The sequence below is a fragment of the Lottia gigantea genome, assembly GCF_000327385.1.
Source record: "Lottia gigantea unplaced genomic scaffold LOTGIsca_69, whole genome shotgun sequence".
Lineage (NCBI taxonomy): Eukaryota > Metazoa > Mollusca > Gastropoda > Lottiidae > Lottia > Lottia gigantea.
The window spans coordinates 1,158,802-1,181,381 of record NW_008710347.1 but is presented as its reverse complement, the minus strand read 5'-3'; the positions used below and the strand labels follow the sequence as shown (position 1 = coordinate 1,181,381).

Sequence of the window (22,580 nt, the reverse complement as noted above, 5' to 3'; positions counted from 1 at the left end):
GACATTTTTTAAACATTAATTAATATTTCTAATTCTATTTCCTGAACTTTCTACACTGTTACAAGTCAAATTTTCTGCTTAAAACTGCAATGTAACAATGTAACTGTAAGTGTTGCCCACATGAAAAAAGTTGCAAAAAATTCGTACTTGGTTGTTCTCGAAGAAAGGCCCGAGATATGTATATTGTTCAAAATATAATTTTTATTCCTGGTTCATGTACTTATACATGAAGACATGATTAAAATTTCTGAACATAACAAACTTCCTCAAATAACAGTATTAGGCACAATCAAAGTAACTGGCAGCACCCTTGTCTCAAAGTTGACATTGATCACAAATTAATTAAAGACACATCAATTTGTTCTGTTGAGCAACGCCTGGTAAACGATAATTTAACTCTTGTTCAATTTCTTCTGAAGAAATCCTGAACCTCTACTATACTGACTAATTATGACGGTCCAATTCTGATGGTTAGTCAAGCTTAAGGAAACCCCAGAAAAATATATATAAATATTTATTAAAAAATAATTCAGATACCTCCATTATGAGCTATTGTCATAGAGCCGCAATAGCTTCTCTTATTTCCTCAAGGGACTGATATAATACAAAACAATACAAAGTTTATCAATTTTTATTTAACAAAAAATTAAAATTCTAACATTATTACATGATTTTGCAAAGTGCAATAAAATTGACTCCTTTCTTTCTTGTTATACCAGAATATAAAATGAAACTTTTGCCAATAGGCCCCTCTCCCAGATAATTATTATACAGTACATATCGAGAGTATCAATATTTGCTACATCTGAAAAACATACAGGTACAACCATGGATCAAAAGTTCAAAACCTACCAATTTTGCAAAATTGTAGGAAATTTTTCTTCAATTCAGATACATGTACCTTGTAATATTTGGAAAACAAAGACAACTGGAACTTTTATCACTCTACACAATGCACCTTTTTTTAACTTTTTTTGCAATAGAAACTATAATTAGTCCTACTTTTAACTCCCATCGGAAAAATCCTCTATCTTAAAATAACATCAGATGCAAGACAAGTTTACATGAGACAAAAAATAAAAGTATCAAAGAATTAAAACTATAATAATATTGCTGGAACAGAGATAATACATAAATATACTTAGTTTCCAATTATATATCTACCATTCAACAATAAAGGCATATTGACATATTTTTCAATGAAATATTACCTACAGTTTCTGTGCAATTAAGAAATATACACACAGAGCAGAGTAGAGTATTCATTATTCTTTCAGATAAACATAAATGATACATGACAATATCAACAATAACAAACATATTCATAACAGCATTGACTGCAAATAATTATATTAATTACTGTAAAAGTTTCAATATTAGAGTCATAAGCTACAACTAAATTCTTAACTTAAATGGATAGTCATTTCAATGAGCACACTTATTTTACTAAGAGCTTAAATTTTTGTTCATAATTTTTATCATAATGAGAATCTGACATCCTTTCTGAAAAGAGACACAGACAGCTGACGTGGAGCTCTTTAAGATGGTAGAAATCATTGTTAACAGCATAAAATACTATAAACATGTTTATCAAAACAAACTTTCAAGTTAACAAAAAAAGTTTAATAAGTAATTAATTTTGTTTCAATTATACTGAAGGAAAAGGTCATCTGAGGTTATCTGAACTATTCAAATATACATATAAATATATACATAATATACAATACATTAATATACATAGTTATTTATGTCATCTGTATCACTGTGGATAAATCTTTAAATAACATATCTAAATCTTTCTCTAAATTCAATATTTCACCTGAAAAATTAATACATTTCATTAAGTCAAACAGACTATATATTAATTTAGAAGTGATCAATGCTTTGAAACTGGAATGTATACAATCTATTGCTGAAATGTTAACATCGAATAAAGGGAATTCGAAGGGAACAAATTTTAGTATCATTTCCTAAAAATGAATCTTAACCATGTATTACAGCTGCAAAATTCTTCTATTTGGTATCTTTCTTTAAAAATTAGTCCATATCAAACTTTACCAAAAGCCTGTTCCTCTAAGAGAAACAACAATCTAACACTTCAAGTCCCATAACTCCATCAACATTTATCTGATATAGTAATAGTTATACATCATGCCTTGGGCCATCAAATTTTTTTTATTAAATCCTTCCAACATTACACCTTTTATATTAGGATCAGAGAAGGCAAAGATATGATAGATATAAGTAATGTATAAGAAATAAGTAATATAATATAATATAAAGTTACCTGTATTAGCTTCACTACTTCCTACCATTGTCACTAATAATGGTTGTTTATTTATCTGTACAACCTATATCAGAATATAATACATCATATATTATATATTTTAAATAGCACAATTGATTTCAATTCAATTCCCAAAAAGTGCCACTCTTTGATTGGATTCCACAATCCCCATTGATAAATGAGAGTTTCAATACATCTTTCTGGAATAGTTTTTGAAGCCTGTAACATTAAGCTGTAAAAACTTGAAGCTTAGCATTCTCTAAACAACAAGAATTTACATTTCTATTTTTAAAAGATCAGCTCCAAATGCCAGCACTTTAACTAACATTTATATATAGTACACTAAATACTAAGCCAAAACTCAAAACTACTAAACAGTTAATAGGTGGACTGAGCAGCTTGGATCCTTTGGGCCAATGGACTTACTTAGGACCCAACCCTGTGATAATTCCTTGCTCTCACCCTACTTGTACTTATCAGCTCATCCAGTCTCGACTATCATATTTATATAAATTTGAAGAGCCAAAAAATTAAACCCAATGAACCCACGGATTGCTTTTGGTGATCCAAACCCTGAGTCTGCCTCTACATGTACACAGCATTATTACTATGATGATCTGAAATTTACAGGAATTTTACCTGATAATTGTCATATAAAGAAATAATTCTCTGGTTGGTTCCAAGTCCTAATTTACTAGCCTGATCACTCATAGAACCAAATACTGATAAAAACTGATGTCTGGTAACTTGATCTGGTACTGATTCATGAGCAACTGAAATAAACAGTTTAAATTATAGGTATTAGTAAATAATTCAGTTAAATTCTTAGAACCAAAAATTAAAATTTTTCAAGGGTGTACTATAATAGAAGTACAACAGTGAAATATGTTCAATATCTTCAAATATATTAAATATATTAAATAATGAATTTGTGTTGTCAGTACAATGAATTTTGCATTCAAAGTACACACAGAAAAAATTCAACAGGAATTGCTTTTTCAAAATATTGCCTTCTTTAATAACAGCTTCAAATTTTTATATCAGGACAACAGTGCAACATCTGGGCTACAAATCAAATATATTTTTCCTTCATAAGCAACAAGGTAAATCAATTTGATCAGATCTCTTCTTTTGTATAATGTTATGTTACATCAATCAATAATATGAATATATCAAAGCATATTCATAATGACATCTGATATTTGTCATTAAGGTAAGACTTAGGCATTCTGTTAATATTTTTGACTGGCATTTACATCAAGACCGATGGTTCAGATATAGATAGTCATTTTAACAGATTTTTGGGAGAAAGTACCTTTAAACTAAATTACATTAAGTTCTTTGCATCTCTACTTCACCCCCCACTGTGTCTTACGTTGTAAATTATTGATATTGGCTTCATTTCAGATTAAAAACCTCGCGATTAACCAAAGTTCAGAAAGAGTATGTGAAAGTTTATATTAGATTTCTAATAAATTATAAGGCTGACAATCTATTTATTTATTTGTATAGATTTATAAGAAATAAAGAGTCTCCTCTTCAAACATCAGATTCACATACTTTAAGCTTAATTCATATTATCTTTTCATTATCAGAAAATTGTTTATCGTTGAGTTGAAACCAAAGACTACATCAGCTATTTATCATTTGTATTACATGATTTTTGTTGGTCTATAGATAAACTTACAACTTGTGTTATTTCCAGCCACAATGCCAAGTTTACTTATACTAAAATTTTACTTAAGAAAAGGGCTCCAAGTACATTCTTACTATTAGATTACTATCAGTGAAATGAAATAGAAATGTAAGTCCTACTTTTTTGACACCCCAGAGTGTACTATGGTCATTTCTAATTATTGAGAATGATATATCCACACCAAGTTATGATCTGGTACCATCCTAACGGTACCACAAGCTGAGCAGAACAAAGCTTGACTTACCCAAGACATTGATACCAAGTACATTGATCATACTATTAGGTTACTATTAATGAAATGAAAACTTATGTCCTTCTTTACTTAACACCAAGTTATGATTTGGTACCATCCTAACAGTACTGCAGGCTGAGAAAACTATGGCTTGTCTTACCCAAGACATTGGTACAAAGTATATTCACACTATTAGGTTGAAATGAACTGAAAATTGAAGTCCTTATTTTGGCACTCAACCAAATCTATCATGGCCAGGTCTAGTTAATGGAAATAGTAAATCTGGTACTATCCTTACAGTACTACAGACTGAGAAAATAAGACCTTGACTTACCATTATTATCATTTTAATAATACCTGTACATACCTTTTAACATAACCACACCATCTCTATCTGTTACAATTATAGCATCAAGTCCTTCCACACTACAAACACAAAATAATATTTTAAAAAAAGCTATAAAGTTATAAATGATATTTGCATGTTAGAATTTTTGATTTGGATATCAGATACATGTTCTTAGTTGTTCGGGATGTAGTCAAAGTGTCCCAGATACATCTAGATAAACACTAGAAAATATCCTTCAATCCATTTATGAGACATTTAGGGTAGATATCACATTAAAATATTGAACCTCACAAATAGTAGGCCTTCAATAAAATTAATCTGTATTCAATTATTCAGTTTAAATTCTTTTTCATTATACAGCATATTTATATCAAAGTACTGGTATAAAAACTAAAGAAGAAACTTACTTGGACATGAACTTGAATAATGACCTTTTCAGTTCCTGTAATAGAATTTAATACAACAAATTAACAAATATTCAGTTCCAACATACAAAATAATACAGTAGACGTTTGATATTATCGCTTGAAACCTCGTATGACGCGAAAATACTTTTCGAGAAAAACGCAAAAAACTATTTGTTAAAATCTTTTTTATCATTTTTCTTACCAATTTGAGTTCTCCAACCTATTCAACCAATAACTTGTATACTAAAACAGTAAACAAGGTTTTCCGTTTTCATCTGCACAGAAAGAGGAACAATGAATCTTGTATAATATAATATTTTACGAAGTTTTAAATCTGACTGTTTATTTACTTTACTTTTTATTTATTTACTGTTATTTAACTGGTGTAAATTGTTATTTCTAAATACATTAATTCATTTTACCGAGTCACGAGGAGTCTTTAATCCTGAGCCTTAAATTCGTCTGTAAATGTCAGGAAATCGTGTGTCCGGGCGTTTAATTCTCAAAATTTTCTAAGCGACACACTTCAGACGCTTTACAAATAATCTTGAACCTTAATTTAGTTGGGAAATGTCAGGAAATCACGTTTCCAGGCATCTATTTCTCAAAATTCTACCACTTCAGACCCTATACAAATAATCTTGAATCTTAATTTCCCTGGGATATGTCGCGGATATGTCAGGAAATCTTGTTTCTAGGCATCTAATTCTCAAAATTTTATAGGCAAGATCCCTTACACCCAATACAAATAATCTTGAACCTTAAATTCGCCAGGAAATTGCATTTCAGGAAGTCCAGGCTTTCAATGGTCGTAAAGACAGCAATAACTCTACAGTAATGTGTAACAATTCACAAAGTTTTCCGGGAGGGGAGGGGGGCACCTAGATTGCCCCCCTTGATCGGACATTGGCTGGCTACAGGCCTGTATGTTATATGTGGTAAATAAATCTGTTTTAGTAGATTAACAGAATCAGAATTTTTCCGACTATTATTAGAGAGATGGAAGGGGAGGATAAAAGGAAGGAAGGTTTTGTGATTCCTCTTTTTAGTTGCACGTACAGCTCTGTCTTGGTTATGCATACTCAGCGTTCTCTTTGGACTATCTTTCAAAATCAAAGAGCTGGAATAATATTCAACCACCGAGATATGCTGCAAATAATACAAAAAATTATATTCACCTCATTCATTTTCGTTTTCTGTTTATCCAGTCATTCATTCTCACATGACTAAATGAAAGTTCAGTCTGGATAATGAAGACTTGTTTTGATACCAATTACGTTTTCTCGATAAAAGAAGCTATCTAAGGGGCGCAACTTGTTTTCTTGTAAATTCTATGTGACAACAAATATTTAATTTTCCGTAAATCTTAGACACAAAGGTATTTTTGGTTTGCTCAGGAGAATCAACACCGAGAGGACAAAATAGGTTTTGATGTACAATTTGAGAAAGTGTTATGTATTAAGTAGTTAGTAACAGACAATTTTCGGACAAATAAAGATAAATGCGAAAATATGGGGATAAATTTCTTACCTCAAGGGAAGCAACCTATACAAATATTTTTTCGAAAGTAGGTCTAACTGTAAAGTTTTTTTTGTGAAATGCCAGTGGCTCAATTACCGTAAGGACGTTAAATAATATTAACTACAGAATGCAGGAAATCATATATTAAAAAAAATATTCCCGGGCCCTCACTTATCTATTTGATCCACTGTAAAATACTTCCAATTATAGAATATGATGACTTACTGACTTACTTACTTACGAAATATAGCCTACAAATTAATAATTTAAATGTGATATTGACCATAGAAAGATGAAATAGCCATGGTGAGCTAACACTTGATCTACCTGATAAATTAATTTACAGAATTTGTAAGTCCAGTTTCTATGAAATTTTCTATATTGGGGTACGATTGGCGAATTATTTCTCTTAACATTTATAAAATGTATACAAAGACTTATATGCCTACATATTTCACCATTTCATTCTCATTACTAGTCCGTCTGACGACATTTTCTGGAATTGATTTGGGCCTTCATCATAATCTAGAGCCGAAAATTGCACATTTCGTTCATATAGACCTCAATCAAGAAATTTCACTGTTTGCGTAACTTTATTAAGATCATAAGCTTATTTCGTACTGAAAATTGGGGTATCCGAAAGTCTTGTCTCTGACACTCAGGATTTGAAGGCTCACATTTCGACGTAAGCTGTGGACACTATTACTGATTGGCTGAGCTGAATATTAGCTGAGACCAAGGTACGAGTGGCACCAAATGTGACTTCTATAGACGATGGTATTCCTGTTTTCAATTCAACAAACAGACCTTCGGACTACCCAATATTATTGAATGGAATCTTGAAGAAGTCTGCAGACGTTGTGAATTGGGAGAGATCACTAGAGAGATTGAAAGATTAACCTCATCAGTAGATTTCTAGTCAGCTCATATAATCTTATGTCTGATTGTTCAACTCTAAACCTCTCTTGGTTTTTATTACACCAGCTAGACTACTGACTATATTATCACTATTCCCTCGCTACAACAATTCATCTCCTCTCGATGAAACCAGACAATAACGTGACCATTTTAAAAGGTAGGGAATAACTAAATATCGTGAGTCAGATGTAATTTGTAATGGAAATCAAGTCTATATCAGACCGTCCTGACAATCTTTATAGACAATAACTACTTCTCTCATTCTCATAGATTAGTCTGGCCACGTTCGATATTACTGAAAGAGCTTTGATAATAAGACTGGAAATTGAACGTCAAAATGTCACTTAATTTCGTGCTCTTCACAAGTCTAAACACAAACTAAATTGAATATACAACACTGGTCTTTGGCCAATATTTCGCTGCAATACAGTTTTTGAAACCAAACATAATCTATATCAATGTAATTGAATTTATGTCAGAAATAACAAGTTATTGTATATACGAATCAGAATTAAACACCACAACTCCTGGTAGGGAATTCTTTCCATTTTCAATAAAGAATTTAAGATTCCCATGGAACACAAGTTTTGGGAAATATTTCAAGAGAAATTCTTGTATGAGAACATTTCAAAAAAATTACTTTTTGCTACATTGGGTCGACTATCCAAACGACGCAGCCGTAAATGGATAAGGCAGGGTGTTTGGCCAAAACCGTAAACCTTAGTTGTTATTCTTTGTTAAAATGATTCTCGACGACCTTGCATCCAGGTTGAAGGACTTCTTACATTCCTATTTATAAAGGCAGATCAGCAATACCCATATCCTGCCTTACCATTTATAGACTGTAATGGTGAAGAGTCAAGACGGCATCCAATCAACCTGAGCTGTAATCGTGTAATCTTATATCTTATAATCTTTGGATCTTGTCGTCGATTTTGGCAATCAGGATCTATGAAAATGCACTTAATCACAGTTGCTAGCAATCGGCCCATTTCTCGATATGATTTATGATCGACATAACCAGCGGCTTAAAAAATCCCAATTTATTTTAGTTTTGCTAAAACTAAAATTCCTTAACATATTTTATATTCAATGGGAAACACTAAAATTAGTCCTTAATTTTTGACAATGAATGCTGGACAGCCTACATTGTGTCTAAAATATCCAAAAGCGAACAGAAATACAATAGAAGCCCACGTCTCAACCAGTAGACAACACTTTTAAATCAAAGTTATACCCCCCCCCCCCCCCCTAAAACCTATGTCACACACAACAAAAGAGACATGGAGCTTTAATCATTTAATTAATTGCATTTATTACATGAATAATAAAATGACCAACATGTAACAATATTATACAATAAATCAAGGCATATAATTTCAGTAGTTTAAAGACTAGCAAATAATAAACACAGTTATAATTTCAAATAAACCGAAGATTGAAGACAATTTGGTACATGCCATCTTTAAATTATTCTTACTAATGAGAATCACAACCTCCAGAATGTATATTGTTGCCCTTTCTATTTTATTTTTTCATAAACATCTTTCAATATTCATCACTTTTCTAAGTTTTTCCCAAAGAAACTAATGGAAATCCTCAGAGTATTAAACTGCAAGTCCTAGATATTTCTTTTTGGATTTTGAGAAGTATGAAATTTAAAGGGACAGATTCGCAATTTTTGGGGTTTGTTTTGGGTCTTGAATACATGTAAATAGTCTTCAGAAGTACAAGAAATGTACAAAATTCGCAAAATTCCTTCAAAAATACCTCACTAGAATTTCTATTCTATATGTCTTTTCTAAATATGGCAGAGTCTAATTCTAATTCTGGATTTGAAGGCTAAAATTCGACGTTTCTGAGACTCAAGTACAATTGTTTAGACGGACCTATCCCTTTAACGAAAAAAATAACAAAATTGATCTATAAAAACAAACCCTTGCTGCACCCCGTTTCTTGAATATTGCACTCAATCTAACCAAAATATTGAATTTTTTTAAAACAGCCGTTCGTCCATGGTTTTTATTTTTGGTGTACTATAGCATATATACGTACAATATCCCCTTTTTAAAAATAGCCCCGGTTCTACTCTAGATAATACTTAAGCTCAAATGTGTGAGGGTTGGGTTTTGACATAAACTATAAAATTAAGCCTTTTATAATCCTCTGTTGAGGTTATTTCAAATACCCATAAACTAACAGGTTAACACACCACACCCCAATTTTCTCGTACTAACCATTTGTCCAATACAAATTTACCGTTTTCGTCCTGAACCTAGATTCCGTCATACAAAATTTGAACGACAGAATTTATAATCTTCTAAGTTTCTTGATAACAAAACAGATAAATAATTATAGAAATATAAAATATAAACCCGAATAAAAGCCGTTTTGATTTTGATAATAGCAAGTACATGCCTTACTTGACCAGATATAACGCAGAGATAACAAAACCTATACTAGACAAGTGCACCGCAGTGTTGCTAATATCCCCGTCACACCGGAAAGAAAAACTGCTGCGGCGACAGACAATTATCTTAGAGCATGTTAAGGTTGCCCTAAGCGTGGTATAAGGAAGCGTCAGATACCTTACGGTGGGCGCCATTGTCGCCAATAATCGCCGGTGAAATCGCTACAGAATCGAGAATGTCTTTAAATAAGCGTCGCAACATCTCCATAAACGCAATAAAAATGATTTGTACTGAAATTGACATTTTCTTGCGTTTTCTTCACGTTTGTCGGCAAATAAGTAGTTGCCCTAAGATCGTAAATGGTCGCAGTGCGGTGTGACGGGACTATAACACATTAACTGCGCTATTCTAACCAGCGCGCATGTGATACGAAGCTGCTTTTGTGCTGAATTGTATCCTAATGGTGTATTTTATAAAGCATTGCATCTTGAATTTATAAATTAAAAAACAAATATGAAAAACTTGTACGGAATGAAATGTGTATATACAATATGAGCATAATAATGTAAAGCGAACCTTCACATTTTGACGATTGGAACTGGGCAACAGACCGACATGTTGAAAATATTGATAGACACGTTAATGATTTTCACTTACATAGAAAACATGATTGCAATAAACTTGTCTGATCTGTAACATAAACGAAATGTTTACACATTCCATATGGCTATACAGATATAAAACATATACTAATATTCATATCTTTTATACACGCTAACCTTTATACGTCGTTACCTTTCAAGATTGTAGGTAATTTATTCAATAACACATTATACAGGTTCTCTGAAAATGATGCCATTTTGCAGCACCAAGTAGCTCAAACCTCAACAACGTTCTTGTCTCAAAATAAATTTCATCGTCTTTGGATTTCAATAAATAAAAGCTGGATTATATGAATGAAAGAATAATATAATATCAAATGAACGATTAACAACACTTAACAATGTAGACCGGCACATACATATATTTAATTTCTCCTTTATATAATAACAAAATATATTTCAACCTTGTTTATGATATAAGTTTTGATATGCCAACACCATGTCCATATCCACAAAAATATCAATAACTATACCCAACTTCAACTTGTCTCGACAAATTCACAATATGAGCACAAATCCATTTTTATCAGGTAAATGGACATCACATCAACAATAGTCTCTTAATATGACCCTGTCGATCAGGTCATTCATCTTCAGAACCGTCGACTACTAAACATCGTTTGCCATACAACTACACTTGACCTCGCTTCTTGTACAATTCATTCTACACATTCAAGAGCACTTTTCGTGACTTAATATCGACATTAAATTGTCTGATTTCCTTTTCTTATCTTGAGATTACAGCAACACTGAATTTGGCAATATGGGACACATAACACAATGATGAGTGCTATACTTATATACCAGAAGCCAATGGAGAAGCTGTGTGACCACCTTCAGATGATGGTTGGTTGTGTCATAGTATTCCGAACCAGCCAAGAATTCTCTCCAGGCTTAAGGAGTCGAAAAAATAACATTTAGGATTTCTTCAAGGGAAATCATTTATTGCAATTTTTTGTTCGTGCAATGACACTTTTATACGAGAGTGAAGCTCCTTTGCCTCTATTAACATAGACATCAAATACATAGTTCGTATTCGGTTTCAAATTTTTAACGGTTTTCCTTATTGGCTTATATCGATCTTTGTACCTCATCCGAACACAAAGGACCTTGTCTTTTTTCCGTCGACCAGCCATCTCCAAACAATGATGACTTCTCTTCTTCGGAAGAGTTGATGACTGACGCTTATACAAACAGTACCTTTGTTTAACATGGGTAGCGAACCAAGACAGTGTTATAGAATTACAAGACGTTGCTCTTACTTTCACTTTCGTATCTAACGGTAATCGAGGCTTTTTGTATATCGACGATATTAACAAAACAGATACAACCCTTTTACGATTTCTGTTTCCAGTAAATTCTATGGTATATTGTCCCTCGGGCAGATTTCTCATTCTTAATATTTTCATATTGCGTACTACAGTTTTATGGATACTGTTATTACCGTGAAACATGGTTATAGGTAATTTACCACGACACGATTTCAGTTCTAAAACTGCGGAATCTAGTTTACGTTTTGTGTGAAACATCACTTGCTGTTTAACAGTACCTTTCTGTAATTTAACAGTTTGTCTTTGTCCATCTTTAAGGAGATAATTTCTCGAAGTTTTGATTTTTGTACCACTGTAAGAGGCATCGATATTATATTGTCTATTCAAAACAAACACATCCACGTAATATAATTTTCCCAATTTCGCCTTTTTGTAAGTGAACTGTGTTTTAGATCCAATACACTTATGAAATAACTTATTACCACGCTTCGATCGTTTTTTGGTGTTTTTCTCCCACGAAAAACCAAAACCACTATGAGCCGAAGAACCTTCGTCTGTTGCCTTGGCTGACCAAACTGAACAATAATTATTGAAATTTTTAGCACGATTCACGACCACACAATACTGAATAGAACTATTAAATCCTTCAACAACACCGTTTGCTTTATTCCATTCAATAGTAAACATCCTTTCTGAAGTTGAAGTTATTCTGACCGATTTATCAAGAGGCAGTACCGACATGGCATTATTTGATCTTGGAGTAGTCGTTCCGTATATTTTGGCACTGGTATCACTGTCTACAGCTATAATTTCCAACATATACAACCCATAACGTACACGACGGTGAAAATAGGTGGTTGCTTTCTTTCCTGTAAAGTTTCCAATAACTCTATAAGCAGCTTCAGGATTTTCACTAACTGATCTTTGGGCGTGGAAAGGATCTGGATCCGGATCTGAAGGTAGAACGTATTGACTTTACAGTAAGGTTATAACACAAAGGAATATTTAAAGGTTTGACGATAAAAAAACGAAGATAAGCATTTACCAATACGAATGCCTGCAAAGGTACATATACCAATATACCAATTTCCTAAAAGGAATGACTTAAACCGACGTAATACCGATGTATTATAATTGACATCTGGCGGTTGAAATGAATGGTAAGTTAATGACAACACCGAGATATTTTCAATGTGTATAAGTTAAGACTGATATGGGTGGCATGGCCATATCTTGGTCGAATTCTCATCTTTTTCAGAGAACCCAAAAATATCCTGTAACTTCTTTTTGTTTCAAGGACTTTGGTAAATAGTATCATTCCTAAAGACTTAACCGAATTGGGATAATATTTTCAAAGAGTTTGATTGAAATGTTGATTTGATTCCAAAAGCACCAGATGTAATCCACGAACTATTATTCGAGAAATGTAAATAGGGAAGGCCTATACTTATATTTCTAAAATTACTAAGTATTTCTTATAAAAGTAGCCGATGGTAGACAAATAAAATAGAACTGTGGAAGGTCACACATTCTTAGAAAGATTCAGCAGGCTGCAATAACATAAGTGGGAAATATATAGCAACGAAATAGCATGTGTGGAAAGAAAGGTATTCTGATTATGCCAATACAACAAATGCTCCTATAACATATTATCGCAGGTAAACTGGGATGCCTCCAAATATATTTCCTCCAAATCACTTAATGCTATAAATACCAGTATTGTTAAAGACTTAACTTTTTCAAAAGGTTGATTGGTGCGAGAAAGTTTCTTTCGCTGGGTGCATTAAGAATCTACGTTTTAACCTTCTCAATTACCAAACAACATATGAAGACGATCATTCAATTCATAAGATTGAAGAAGAGAGCCAGAAAAACAACCAAAGCGAGTGCAAGAGTATAATCAAATTGTCATAAGCCAGTTGTAATCGGTTTGAACTCTAGCTTATTTAATTGGGAATTATTTTGAATAAATACACCTGTTCTAAAATACCACCTTGGTAGAAAAGGAAATATTTGAAATAGAAGTAAACGTTATGGGATTTTTTCATTTTCATCAAGTATGAAAAAGCCACAGTTCGTTGTATATCAGATCGGCTGTTTATTACTATTCATTTGATATTACATGTTTTTAATATGCATAAATTTTTCTTTTCGATGGCAATTCACTAAATATTGCAATTCACAAGAGGTTCCGACTACATCTCGTTGTTTCGGTGTGTGCCTGCTGATAAACATTAATTATTTAAGAATATTGTTGACGTTGACGTTGACGTTTCTAAGCTCCTTTAAGTTTTCCATATGTCATCTTCTCTTTTTAATTTGATATGGATTTTATTTTCTAGAATCATGCAATGGAAGCGCCCTATGATCGAGAACTTATGCAAAGAAAAACGTTAAGACGAAATGGGTTTGACTTCTTGGAATAGTACAATTTGACATCAACAGCCCATAAATGTTCAGTCCGAACCAATAAAATAACATTATATGGGTACATCTGCATACCATGCAATGTCTTTGAAAGAAAACGCCAAAGAGCTTCAATGACCTCATAAGACAATACTGGAAAGAAGTATGTTTTAATACAGCTAGGTATGGAGAGTCATCGTACCGTTGCTAAAAGAACATGTATCTCATACGGCTTGCTCAGATAACTAATAGTTATTTGGCTGCACATTTTCCTGATCATTACTTTAATTTCAATTACAGCAACCAATTTCCAGTTCTATATATTTATCATAAAAAAAAATACCTGGATTGGTTTCATGATATGTGATTAGTTCTTGATAAATACTGTCTAGACTTAACAAATAAACCTTATCTTGAAAAATCAATGATTGTGAAGTAGAAATTGTAAACCAATATAACCAGATGGAGGTTTTTATAATATATTTTATAATCTAGTCCTAGTTATAAGCTCACAGTTCATATTTAATCATCGGATTTTATTCAGAAAATATCGAAAAGAATTTCTTGCCTTAAATTGGACAGTACCAGTGTAACCTTTTCGAAGACACCTTGCTTTGCGATTCTACAAAGTATCTAATGATCCATAGGTAGCTGTTCACTTAAAAATTCCAATTCTGTTGATTTCGAGGTTGTTCTTTTTCTTATACGGTTTTATGACTCCGTATTGGTCCCTATCGAGACCTGCTCGTAGAACTCTTCAGAGTCAAACTTTGATACCTTTCTCAAACAAGTCCTTGCCATTATTGGACAGGATCTCCATTTGAAAGTACCCTTTAGTTATTATTATCATCTAACGTTTCAACTAATTATTGATAATTACCCGATAAATGTCGTTATGTGCTTAATTTTATCAAAGAAGTGTGCTTATTACATAATATTGCCTTTCGTTTGTGATAGGATAAATACTTGGTTATAAGATGAAATATTATTAATTACGCACACTTTCCCACAAGTAGTGCAGAGTTCACAAAACAAGTCGCAAAATGACAATACTGTGGAGCCCAAATTCAATAAAACTCAAAAGCTGAAAGCAGTCATTGGCTTATCGGTGATAAAAAAGCAACTAACTTATGATCACTTATTGGAGATGTAGATTTTTGTAATAAAGTTAAGTCAATAGATCACCTGAAAGTTCTTCTTCTTCAACGTCTTCAATGTCTGGTAGTAATGTTCCTCTTTTTATAACCCACCTAATGGTTGCTGTACACGGACTTATGGTAATTTTTAATGGTGAATTGTTTTTCTCCACACGGAAAAAGTAACTGAAATATACAAGAATATTGCACAATTAATATCATAGCAAATGGCAATGCGATTAGAGTGGGTGTCACGAAGTTATACTACTATATTCTTGCCAAAATAAGTATGTCAAAGTTATGTCACGGAGAAGAAAACGTCTTGCAATGGCGGCGCCAGTGGGGTTACAGGGGTGGTTGGGCATTTGCCCCCCTAGAAAAATAGTTTGCATCCCGAATTGTACCCCCACCTTATTCTCTGAAAATTTGAATTTTGTACGTTTTTGTTCCTAAATATGTGTCGGAATGCACCAAATCAATTCAATTTTTTAAAATTTTCTTGTGACAAAGTAGCCGGATTCTGATTTCAGCATGGATAGTCATGTTCCCCCATTGAGTCTGTCTGCCTCTTATATATGGCGCCGCCATTGTTGTTGTCTTGACTCCCTCACGGACGTCTTCGCGATTCATAATAGCCTAACGTTGAGAAGATGCCTAACGAAATGTTTTATTGTGGACATGAATACATATCGTAACATCCTCAACATCGCAATAGACAAGAAAACAAATTCAAATGTTCACAGCAATGGATCTGTCTTCAAAGTTATTTGACTTTTATTCGCAATAGTTAATCAAACCCTAAGTACTGTCAATTCATTAACCATATTATATCTAAAATGGGTCAAATTGAATACTTTTGGCAGGAAATATTATTTTGATTTTTCATAGAGTATGTCAATTAATTAATCTACAAAAATTACTATAATATAATACAGATGAGTTATTAAAAAGTAACAGACTATTATATAAATACAATTAATGTCTGTATCCGTTTTAATGGAAATTTGGCGAAATTAAAAAGCACCATTTAAATAGTGGAAAATAGTAATTGAGATATAGTAAACCTAAGACTATATAGTATTATGTGTAATAGTAAACATGATTAGAGTTAATTAAATCCCGTGTCAAGGTTGATATTACGATGCCAATATACTGACTGTTAAATAGGCTGAAACTTCGATATACATCTTTCATTATATATAGTCGTCGACAACTCAACCACAATTTATATTCCAGTAGCCGTTATAGTTTATATTGCCTTTAAGGTAAATTTCAATACTAGTCTACTCTTTACATACACAAAACAGACCTATTTTTCATAACCTTACAAGTTCTAAACAACTCGCTAATCCGATCCGTATCTTTTAATGGTTATATATTTTAGATCGAACTGGGGATAGCAAATTATTCGCGATAGATCTAAATCTATATCTAAATGAAGCTTGTTCATTAATAGTAAAATAGTTCTTGATGGAGCACGTTCATTGATAGCAAAATATATTTTTGACTTCAACTAGCTCATTGATAGCAACAAAAGTAGATAGCAATATATTTAATGATATAACTATCGCTTGTTCATTGATAGCAAAATATATTTTTCTTTTAAACAAAGCAAAACATTTCATCGTCGATAGCAAAATATCTGTCATAAACTTTTCCGCTGATATTATTTCTACATACAGTTGATTCATTGATAGCAAAACATTTCTTGGTAAAACATGTTCATTGATAGCAAAATTATATTTCTGGTAAAAACTTGTTCATTGATGAGAAAAAAAAATTTCTGGTTAAATACACCCTCGCCGATAGCAAAACATTTTGATGAAGTTCTCACTGATAATATAATTATGTCTCGATAAAGCACGTTCATTGATAGCAAAAATGTCTGGTCTTGTCGATAGCAAAACATTTCTAGATAAGCTTTATCATTTAAAGCAAATATTTCTCACCATTTTCAAAGCTTAAAATGAATATGTTTTAAAATAGTGCATGTCCGGATATATCTTTACAAAGCAGATGACAAAATAGTCTTTGATTGTCCTTTAAGTTCAATGATGGCAAAATATTTGAAGATGAATATGGTCAATGTAAGCAATTCTTTTTGCCAAAAAAAAATCAGCAAAATACTCCAGATAAAACTTGTTCAATTTAAAAAAAAAAACGTTTGCAATGGACGAAAAAAACCCACTTCATTCTTGAGGAATTTGCTAAGTTATTAGTAAACTATATTGACCCAATAAAACAGCATCTAATACATGAACTTCACTGAAAATGTCACAATTTTCTCAGAAAGAACAAATATCAGTAAATAAGTGAAAATTCGTGAAAATATCATTATGACTCTATTCCTGGGTGTTAATAGTCAAAACAAATGAAGTATATAATTAAAATGTGTTTTCTATGTTTATAACATGTAGGAACAGGGAAGTTAACAATTATTAACCACATTATTCCGCCTTTTTCTCTTTTATTCAAATTTGTGCCAATGAGTACAAACGTATCTAAAATGAACCACGATACCCGAAAGGGAACTTAATGTCCTCAGATAAGACAAGCGAAATCGCAGAGCGTATTGGAAGTTCCAAAGCGAGACGTACATCCATACGACATCTTTTACGATTACATGCTACTGAAGCCAATATTTTTAGTAAATTTCGGGGTACTTTTTTTTTTAGGTTACTTTGATTTGAGAAAGTACATTTTCTATTAGCTTCTGCAACAGATTCCACTAAGTTTATATTTATTCAAGACGGTGTGAGACATAAAAGGTTAGTGACTTCATGTATAATAAACACAGGTGATGATGACTTGATGTCACGAAGTTATACTACATCATTTTCATACTTATAGAGTTTTGGTTTTGAATTTTATGTATGATATTTAGTACGGCACATTAGGGAAAATATAACGGTCGTTAGTGTTATAATGCCCTTTTAAACCTGTATTTTTCTAATTTTTTATCTAAATTACTATAGACGTTATGATATAATAATGAGACTTTCACTAAGCAATGGTGTAATGTTAAAATGTTTATCTTTAAGAAACCTATAACCACCTGTTTTTACTAACTATTCTATAATGTTATCTTTTTAACTGTGTCAGATTGTGGTAAACCACATAGCTTCCTTTGATGTGAATTGCATGACCCAGACACTAACAGGTTCCTGAAACTATTCGGTTCGTTGCCAGTACCTTTTCACGTGTAGCAGTAACAAGATTTCACAGATTTTCAGTCCAACTGAATTTATTTTCTCGTCTTGTGCGTGGAGATTAATCGATTCAACGTGGTTAACTTTTACAACCCCATCGTCTGTGTCTTCAAATGATAAATATTTGATAAACTAACAAGGAAAAAGCTCTTGAAAATATAACAAGATAATTTTGATTTTCTCCTATTTGTCTTGTAAACCTTGGCATTATTTCAACTTCAAAAGTTCAGAAAAAATTATGATGAATTACAGATGTTTTGATGGCCAATTTTTAAATACACACTTTATTACAGACACTTCAATCTTGCGTCCCAGGATACATTGCACTTTTATCAGGATATGAATTTTCATCATGACATGATATCCGCTATACCTGGCTTCAAACTACTAATTTGTTATCATTTCACTATAATGCAATAATATTATTAGTTCTACGATGAAACTTGTTATGTATGTATATTATATATTGATAATATTTCGGTCAAGTTCAATCGGACGAACGGTTTTGGAGTTATTGCTCATGACTTACGCGTCAAATTTGGCATGTAGACACGATAGAAGCTTTAGTTTTATTTGATCTTGATAAAACTTGGTATGCATGTATATATATCGACGAGATCTCGATCAAGTTTGAATTTGGTAATAATCGGATGAACAGTTTTGGAGTTATTGTTCTTGACTTAGGTAAAAAGGCATTGGATAGTAAGATTAATTCCAGTTTGGATCTCTATTCTGATATCTGAAATGATCCAGTTGTTACCATAGTGCTTCCCAATGTACCTTGAACACCAATTCAAATCGGAACTTATTGATCAGCTATGATCAGTCGAATGACCAATAGTTTCGTTCTCAACATGATCGCTCGACAATGGGAGCTTAGCACTGGATTCAGTAGCGGAACCAAAGGGCGACACGGGGAGGGGGAGGGGGGATTGTATAGAAATAGACTAATCCCAAGAATATAGCAGTGGACTAATCCAAAGAGTCATCAGGTGTTAAAACCGTTAAAGATCTTTGGGCTGTAAATTTTAGAATTCCATCTTATTTTATACTAAATGGTTGACATTTTTGGGTGCAGTTGGACCATTTATACCAGCGATTTTCAACCTGTTATTGTGTGTGTCCCCAATCTGAATCAGCATGAAAACGATGTCTTCAGAAAAAAATGTAATACGGAATGATCAGATGCTGTATATATGTTGTATTTTTTTCGTGACACATTAAAAGTTCAAATTTCCCCGTGGTTGAAAACCTACGATATATGCTATACTTACTTTTGTGATTTTCCTTTGTAAAAGTAGGCAAAGACTGAGGTTCCATCTGGTATTATACGAGTTGACTGGAAGGCTTCCTGCTGATCGATTGGAAAATTGAATTTCTCATCATCTTTGGGTGGTAAATGTTGACAATAAGTTAACGGAATGTACAGCAATAAAACGATAATATTTCCCACTGCCAGTAGATTTTCTATCCGATCAGACAGCTGCATCTTCGACCTCCTGGAAAAATATATACAATTTGCATCAAACTGTGAGTATTGAACAAACCAGTCTTATTTAAATTAGACCAAACTTTCGTCCGTTTTTTTAATTAGCTATTTTCTTTAATATAGCCACTTCAGTTCGGATCTAATGACATCCTTCTTGAACGTTCGACAAATTAACAATTTGACCTAACCTGATAAACACCGTTTCACAAAATGCCAGCGCTGGAGAGGGTAGAAATTTGATTGGTAAAAGCAGACGTCATCGAGGTAGGTCAAAAGGTTAATTTGAAGATCGTTCAAGAACGCTGTCGTTCGACCCTAAATGAAGTGACTTTAAAAAGCTAATAAATAACGTAACTAAGTTTAGTCTAATTTCAATTAAACTGGTGAACAAACTTAATAGCTGGGCAGCTTTTGAGGTTAAAATAATATTGTATTAAGAAGTTTTTCAAAATTCCTGACCAAAGTAAAGAACAAATCATATCCTAGGGTTAGCTCTATAAGACCAAATAAGGATGTAATAGTGTTGTGGGTAAAGTTAATTTAAATGTTCCAGGAACATGGTGATGTTGAAATATTGGTTAAATTAATACAAAAACAAATGTTTCGCCCAGACTTTCAAAAAATGTTGTAGCCCGTAGAAGCCGGCTTACTGCCCCTAACATGTATGAGGATTTTCGATATTTTGAACTGACATTTGAAAGGACATTCTGATTTTTTTTCGTACGTAGAACATTTTTCTCAAATTTGCGAAAACTATACACCAAAATCTAGAGAAAATTGTTCTCTAGACTTATCTGAATGTTTTAACTAAGAAAAATCCCGCCGCTACGTTTACGTCAACTTTTTAAGTTCGTTATGCTTTTTGGAAGATGTTAAAAAAACTACTGTGCAGATTAATGCAAGATAAGAAATATATCTAAACTAAATATATTAAGTCATCAACATCAGCACTAGTTTCAGCTGTTTAATTTATAATTAGTACACTCCATTCTTAATCAACCCCTTTAACAATTAATTCAGTTTTTATTAAAAGTAGATACATAGATGTAAATAGTATATTTTAAATATATTTTCAGGTATAATTTACGATGTTTCTGATATTGAAAATTCTGCATAAAGCCACTTTAAATTCACCATAGCTATTGGCTTTCTACAGAAGAACAAACAACATACTGGGATGAACAATAATCATAACCCAGATAAATAATACCAAATGAAATTATTTTGGCATTATTACTAAAGATGTTCTGGTGCGTCCAGACTGCCCACAGTTCGCAAAGACTAGCTTGTGATTGTTGGCACGAAAATGTTCGCCGTGGAACAGCTGTTAATATTTTGATTATGGTAGTTTTTAAATTATTAAATCTAGAAGACTTATTCATTCATAATATATCAGATGATTTCTACCTCGTGATAGTTGTATCTCAGACGTGCTAAACTTTCTGATCTTAGACCTACAACATGTCTTATCTATGTAGGGATTCTATAAATATCTTTCTGCATTCATCTACTGTCATCGAAGATAAACCAATTTCTGTTCGCATTCATCATAATAATAAATTAGGAACCTTCAAAATTCTATTTCATAAGATACACAGAGCATTAATAATAAAAATTGTCTTAAATAACATGTCTGATGAAATATATACACACATTGTTGCCAAAACCATTAACATAATATAAAAAACGAATGACATACAGAAATGACAGCTAAAACATAAAAAAAGACTATAAAAGGAAAAAAATTAACAATCCAAATACCACTGATAGATACCAAACGTCATAACTTCGAGAACAGATAAAATATTCAAATATCAGAAACTTTATGAAGCTATAATTCTTGTTAAGTAAATTGGCCTGAAGACAACATCCAAGCAACAATATTTTGAAAAAGACCACTCACAGGTAGCCAAAACCCTAACCCTCGCAAGCACAAATTAATTAACTAGCCAAAAACTAATCTGGTATATTTATACTATATTGACAGCCAAAAGCCAATAAACCGTCATGACTATTTACAAACACAAATCCAAAAACCAATCAAAAATTGTCAGACCTAAACGAACCAGGATTATTGACAAAAACAAACCTGCTATAACTATCCAGAACTACTGTCAGAAACCATTCCACTCAAACCTATTGACAGAAACCATTCCAGTCAGAACTACTGACAGAAACCATACGAGTCAAACCTAATGACAGAAACCATTCCAGTCAGAACTACTGACAGAAACCATTCCAATCAGAACAACTGTCAGGAACCATACCAGTCAGAACTGCTGTCAGAAACCATACCAGTCAAAACTACTGTCAGAAACCATTCCAGTCAAACCTATTGACAGAAACCATTCCAGTCAGAACTACTGACAGAAACCATACCAGTAACACCTATTGACAGAAACCATACCAGTAACACCTATTGACAGAAACCATACCAGTCAAAACTACTGTCACAAACCATACCAGTCAAACCTATTGACAGAAACCATTCCAGTCAGAACTACTGACAGAAACCATACGAGTCAAACCTAATGACAGAAACCATTCCAGTCAGAACTACTGACAGAAACCATACGAGTCAAACCT

General features: G+C 32.6%; 2 protein-coding genes across 2 annotated transcripts; both read right to left on the bottom strand.

The window, feature by feature from the left end:
- Window positions 1–614: 614 nt before the first annotated feature.
- LOTGIDRAFT_221281 (hypothetical protein) lies at window positions 615–6,115 on the bottom strand. Its single transcript, XM_009065313.1, has 6 exons — window positions 6,031–6,115; window positions 4,972–5,006; window positions 4,583–4,641; window positions 2,927–3,060; window positions 2,288–2,351; window positions 615–1,819 (listed from the first exon to the last, which is right to left on the bottom strand). Exons 1-6 carry the CDS (start codon window positions 6,049–6,051, stop codon window positions 1,746–1,748), a joined length of 387 nt encoding a protein of 128 aa, XP_009063561.1. The 5' UTR covers window positions 6,052–6,115; the 3' UTR covers window positions 615–1,745.
- A 5,306-nt stretch (window positions 6,116–11,421) lies between these two features.
- LOTGIDRAFT_130421 (hypothetical protein) lies at window positions 11,422–19,994 on the bottom strand (the record flags this gene model as incomplete). Its single annotated transcript, XM_009065312.1, has 3 exons — window positions 11,422–12,695; window positions 15,346–15,482; window positions 19,780–19,994. The coding sequence occupies 3 exons, from the start codon at window positions 19,992–19,994 to the stop codon at window positions 11,422–11,424; spliced, it is 1,626 nt and encodes a 541-aa protein (XP_009063560.1).
- Between the last annotated feature and the right edge of the window lie 2,586 nt (window positions 19,995–22,580).

What these genes read in the sequence shown, in the direction of transcription:
- LOTGIDRAFT_221281 (XM_009065313.1), bottom strand. Translation starts at nt 6,051, where the DNA reads ATGCATAACCAAGACAGAGCT. An exon ending in CTTTATATGACAATTATCAG is followed by an intron (nt 2,352 to 2,926) that starts GTAAAATTCCTG and finishes ATTCTGATATAG; the next exon opens with GTTGTACAGATAAATAAACA. An exon ending in AAGTAGTGAAGCTAATACAG is followed by an intron (nt 1,820 to 2,287) that starts GTAACTTTATAT and finishes TTAATTTTTCAG; the next exon opens with GTGAAATATTGAATTTAGAG.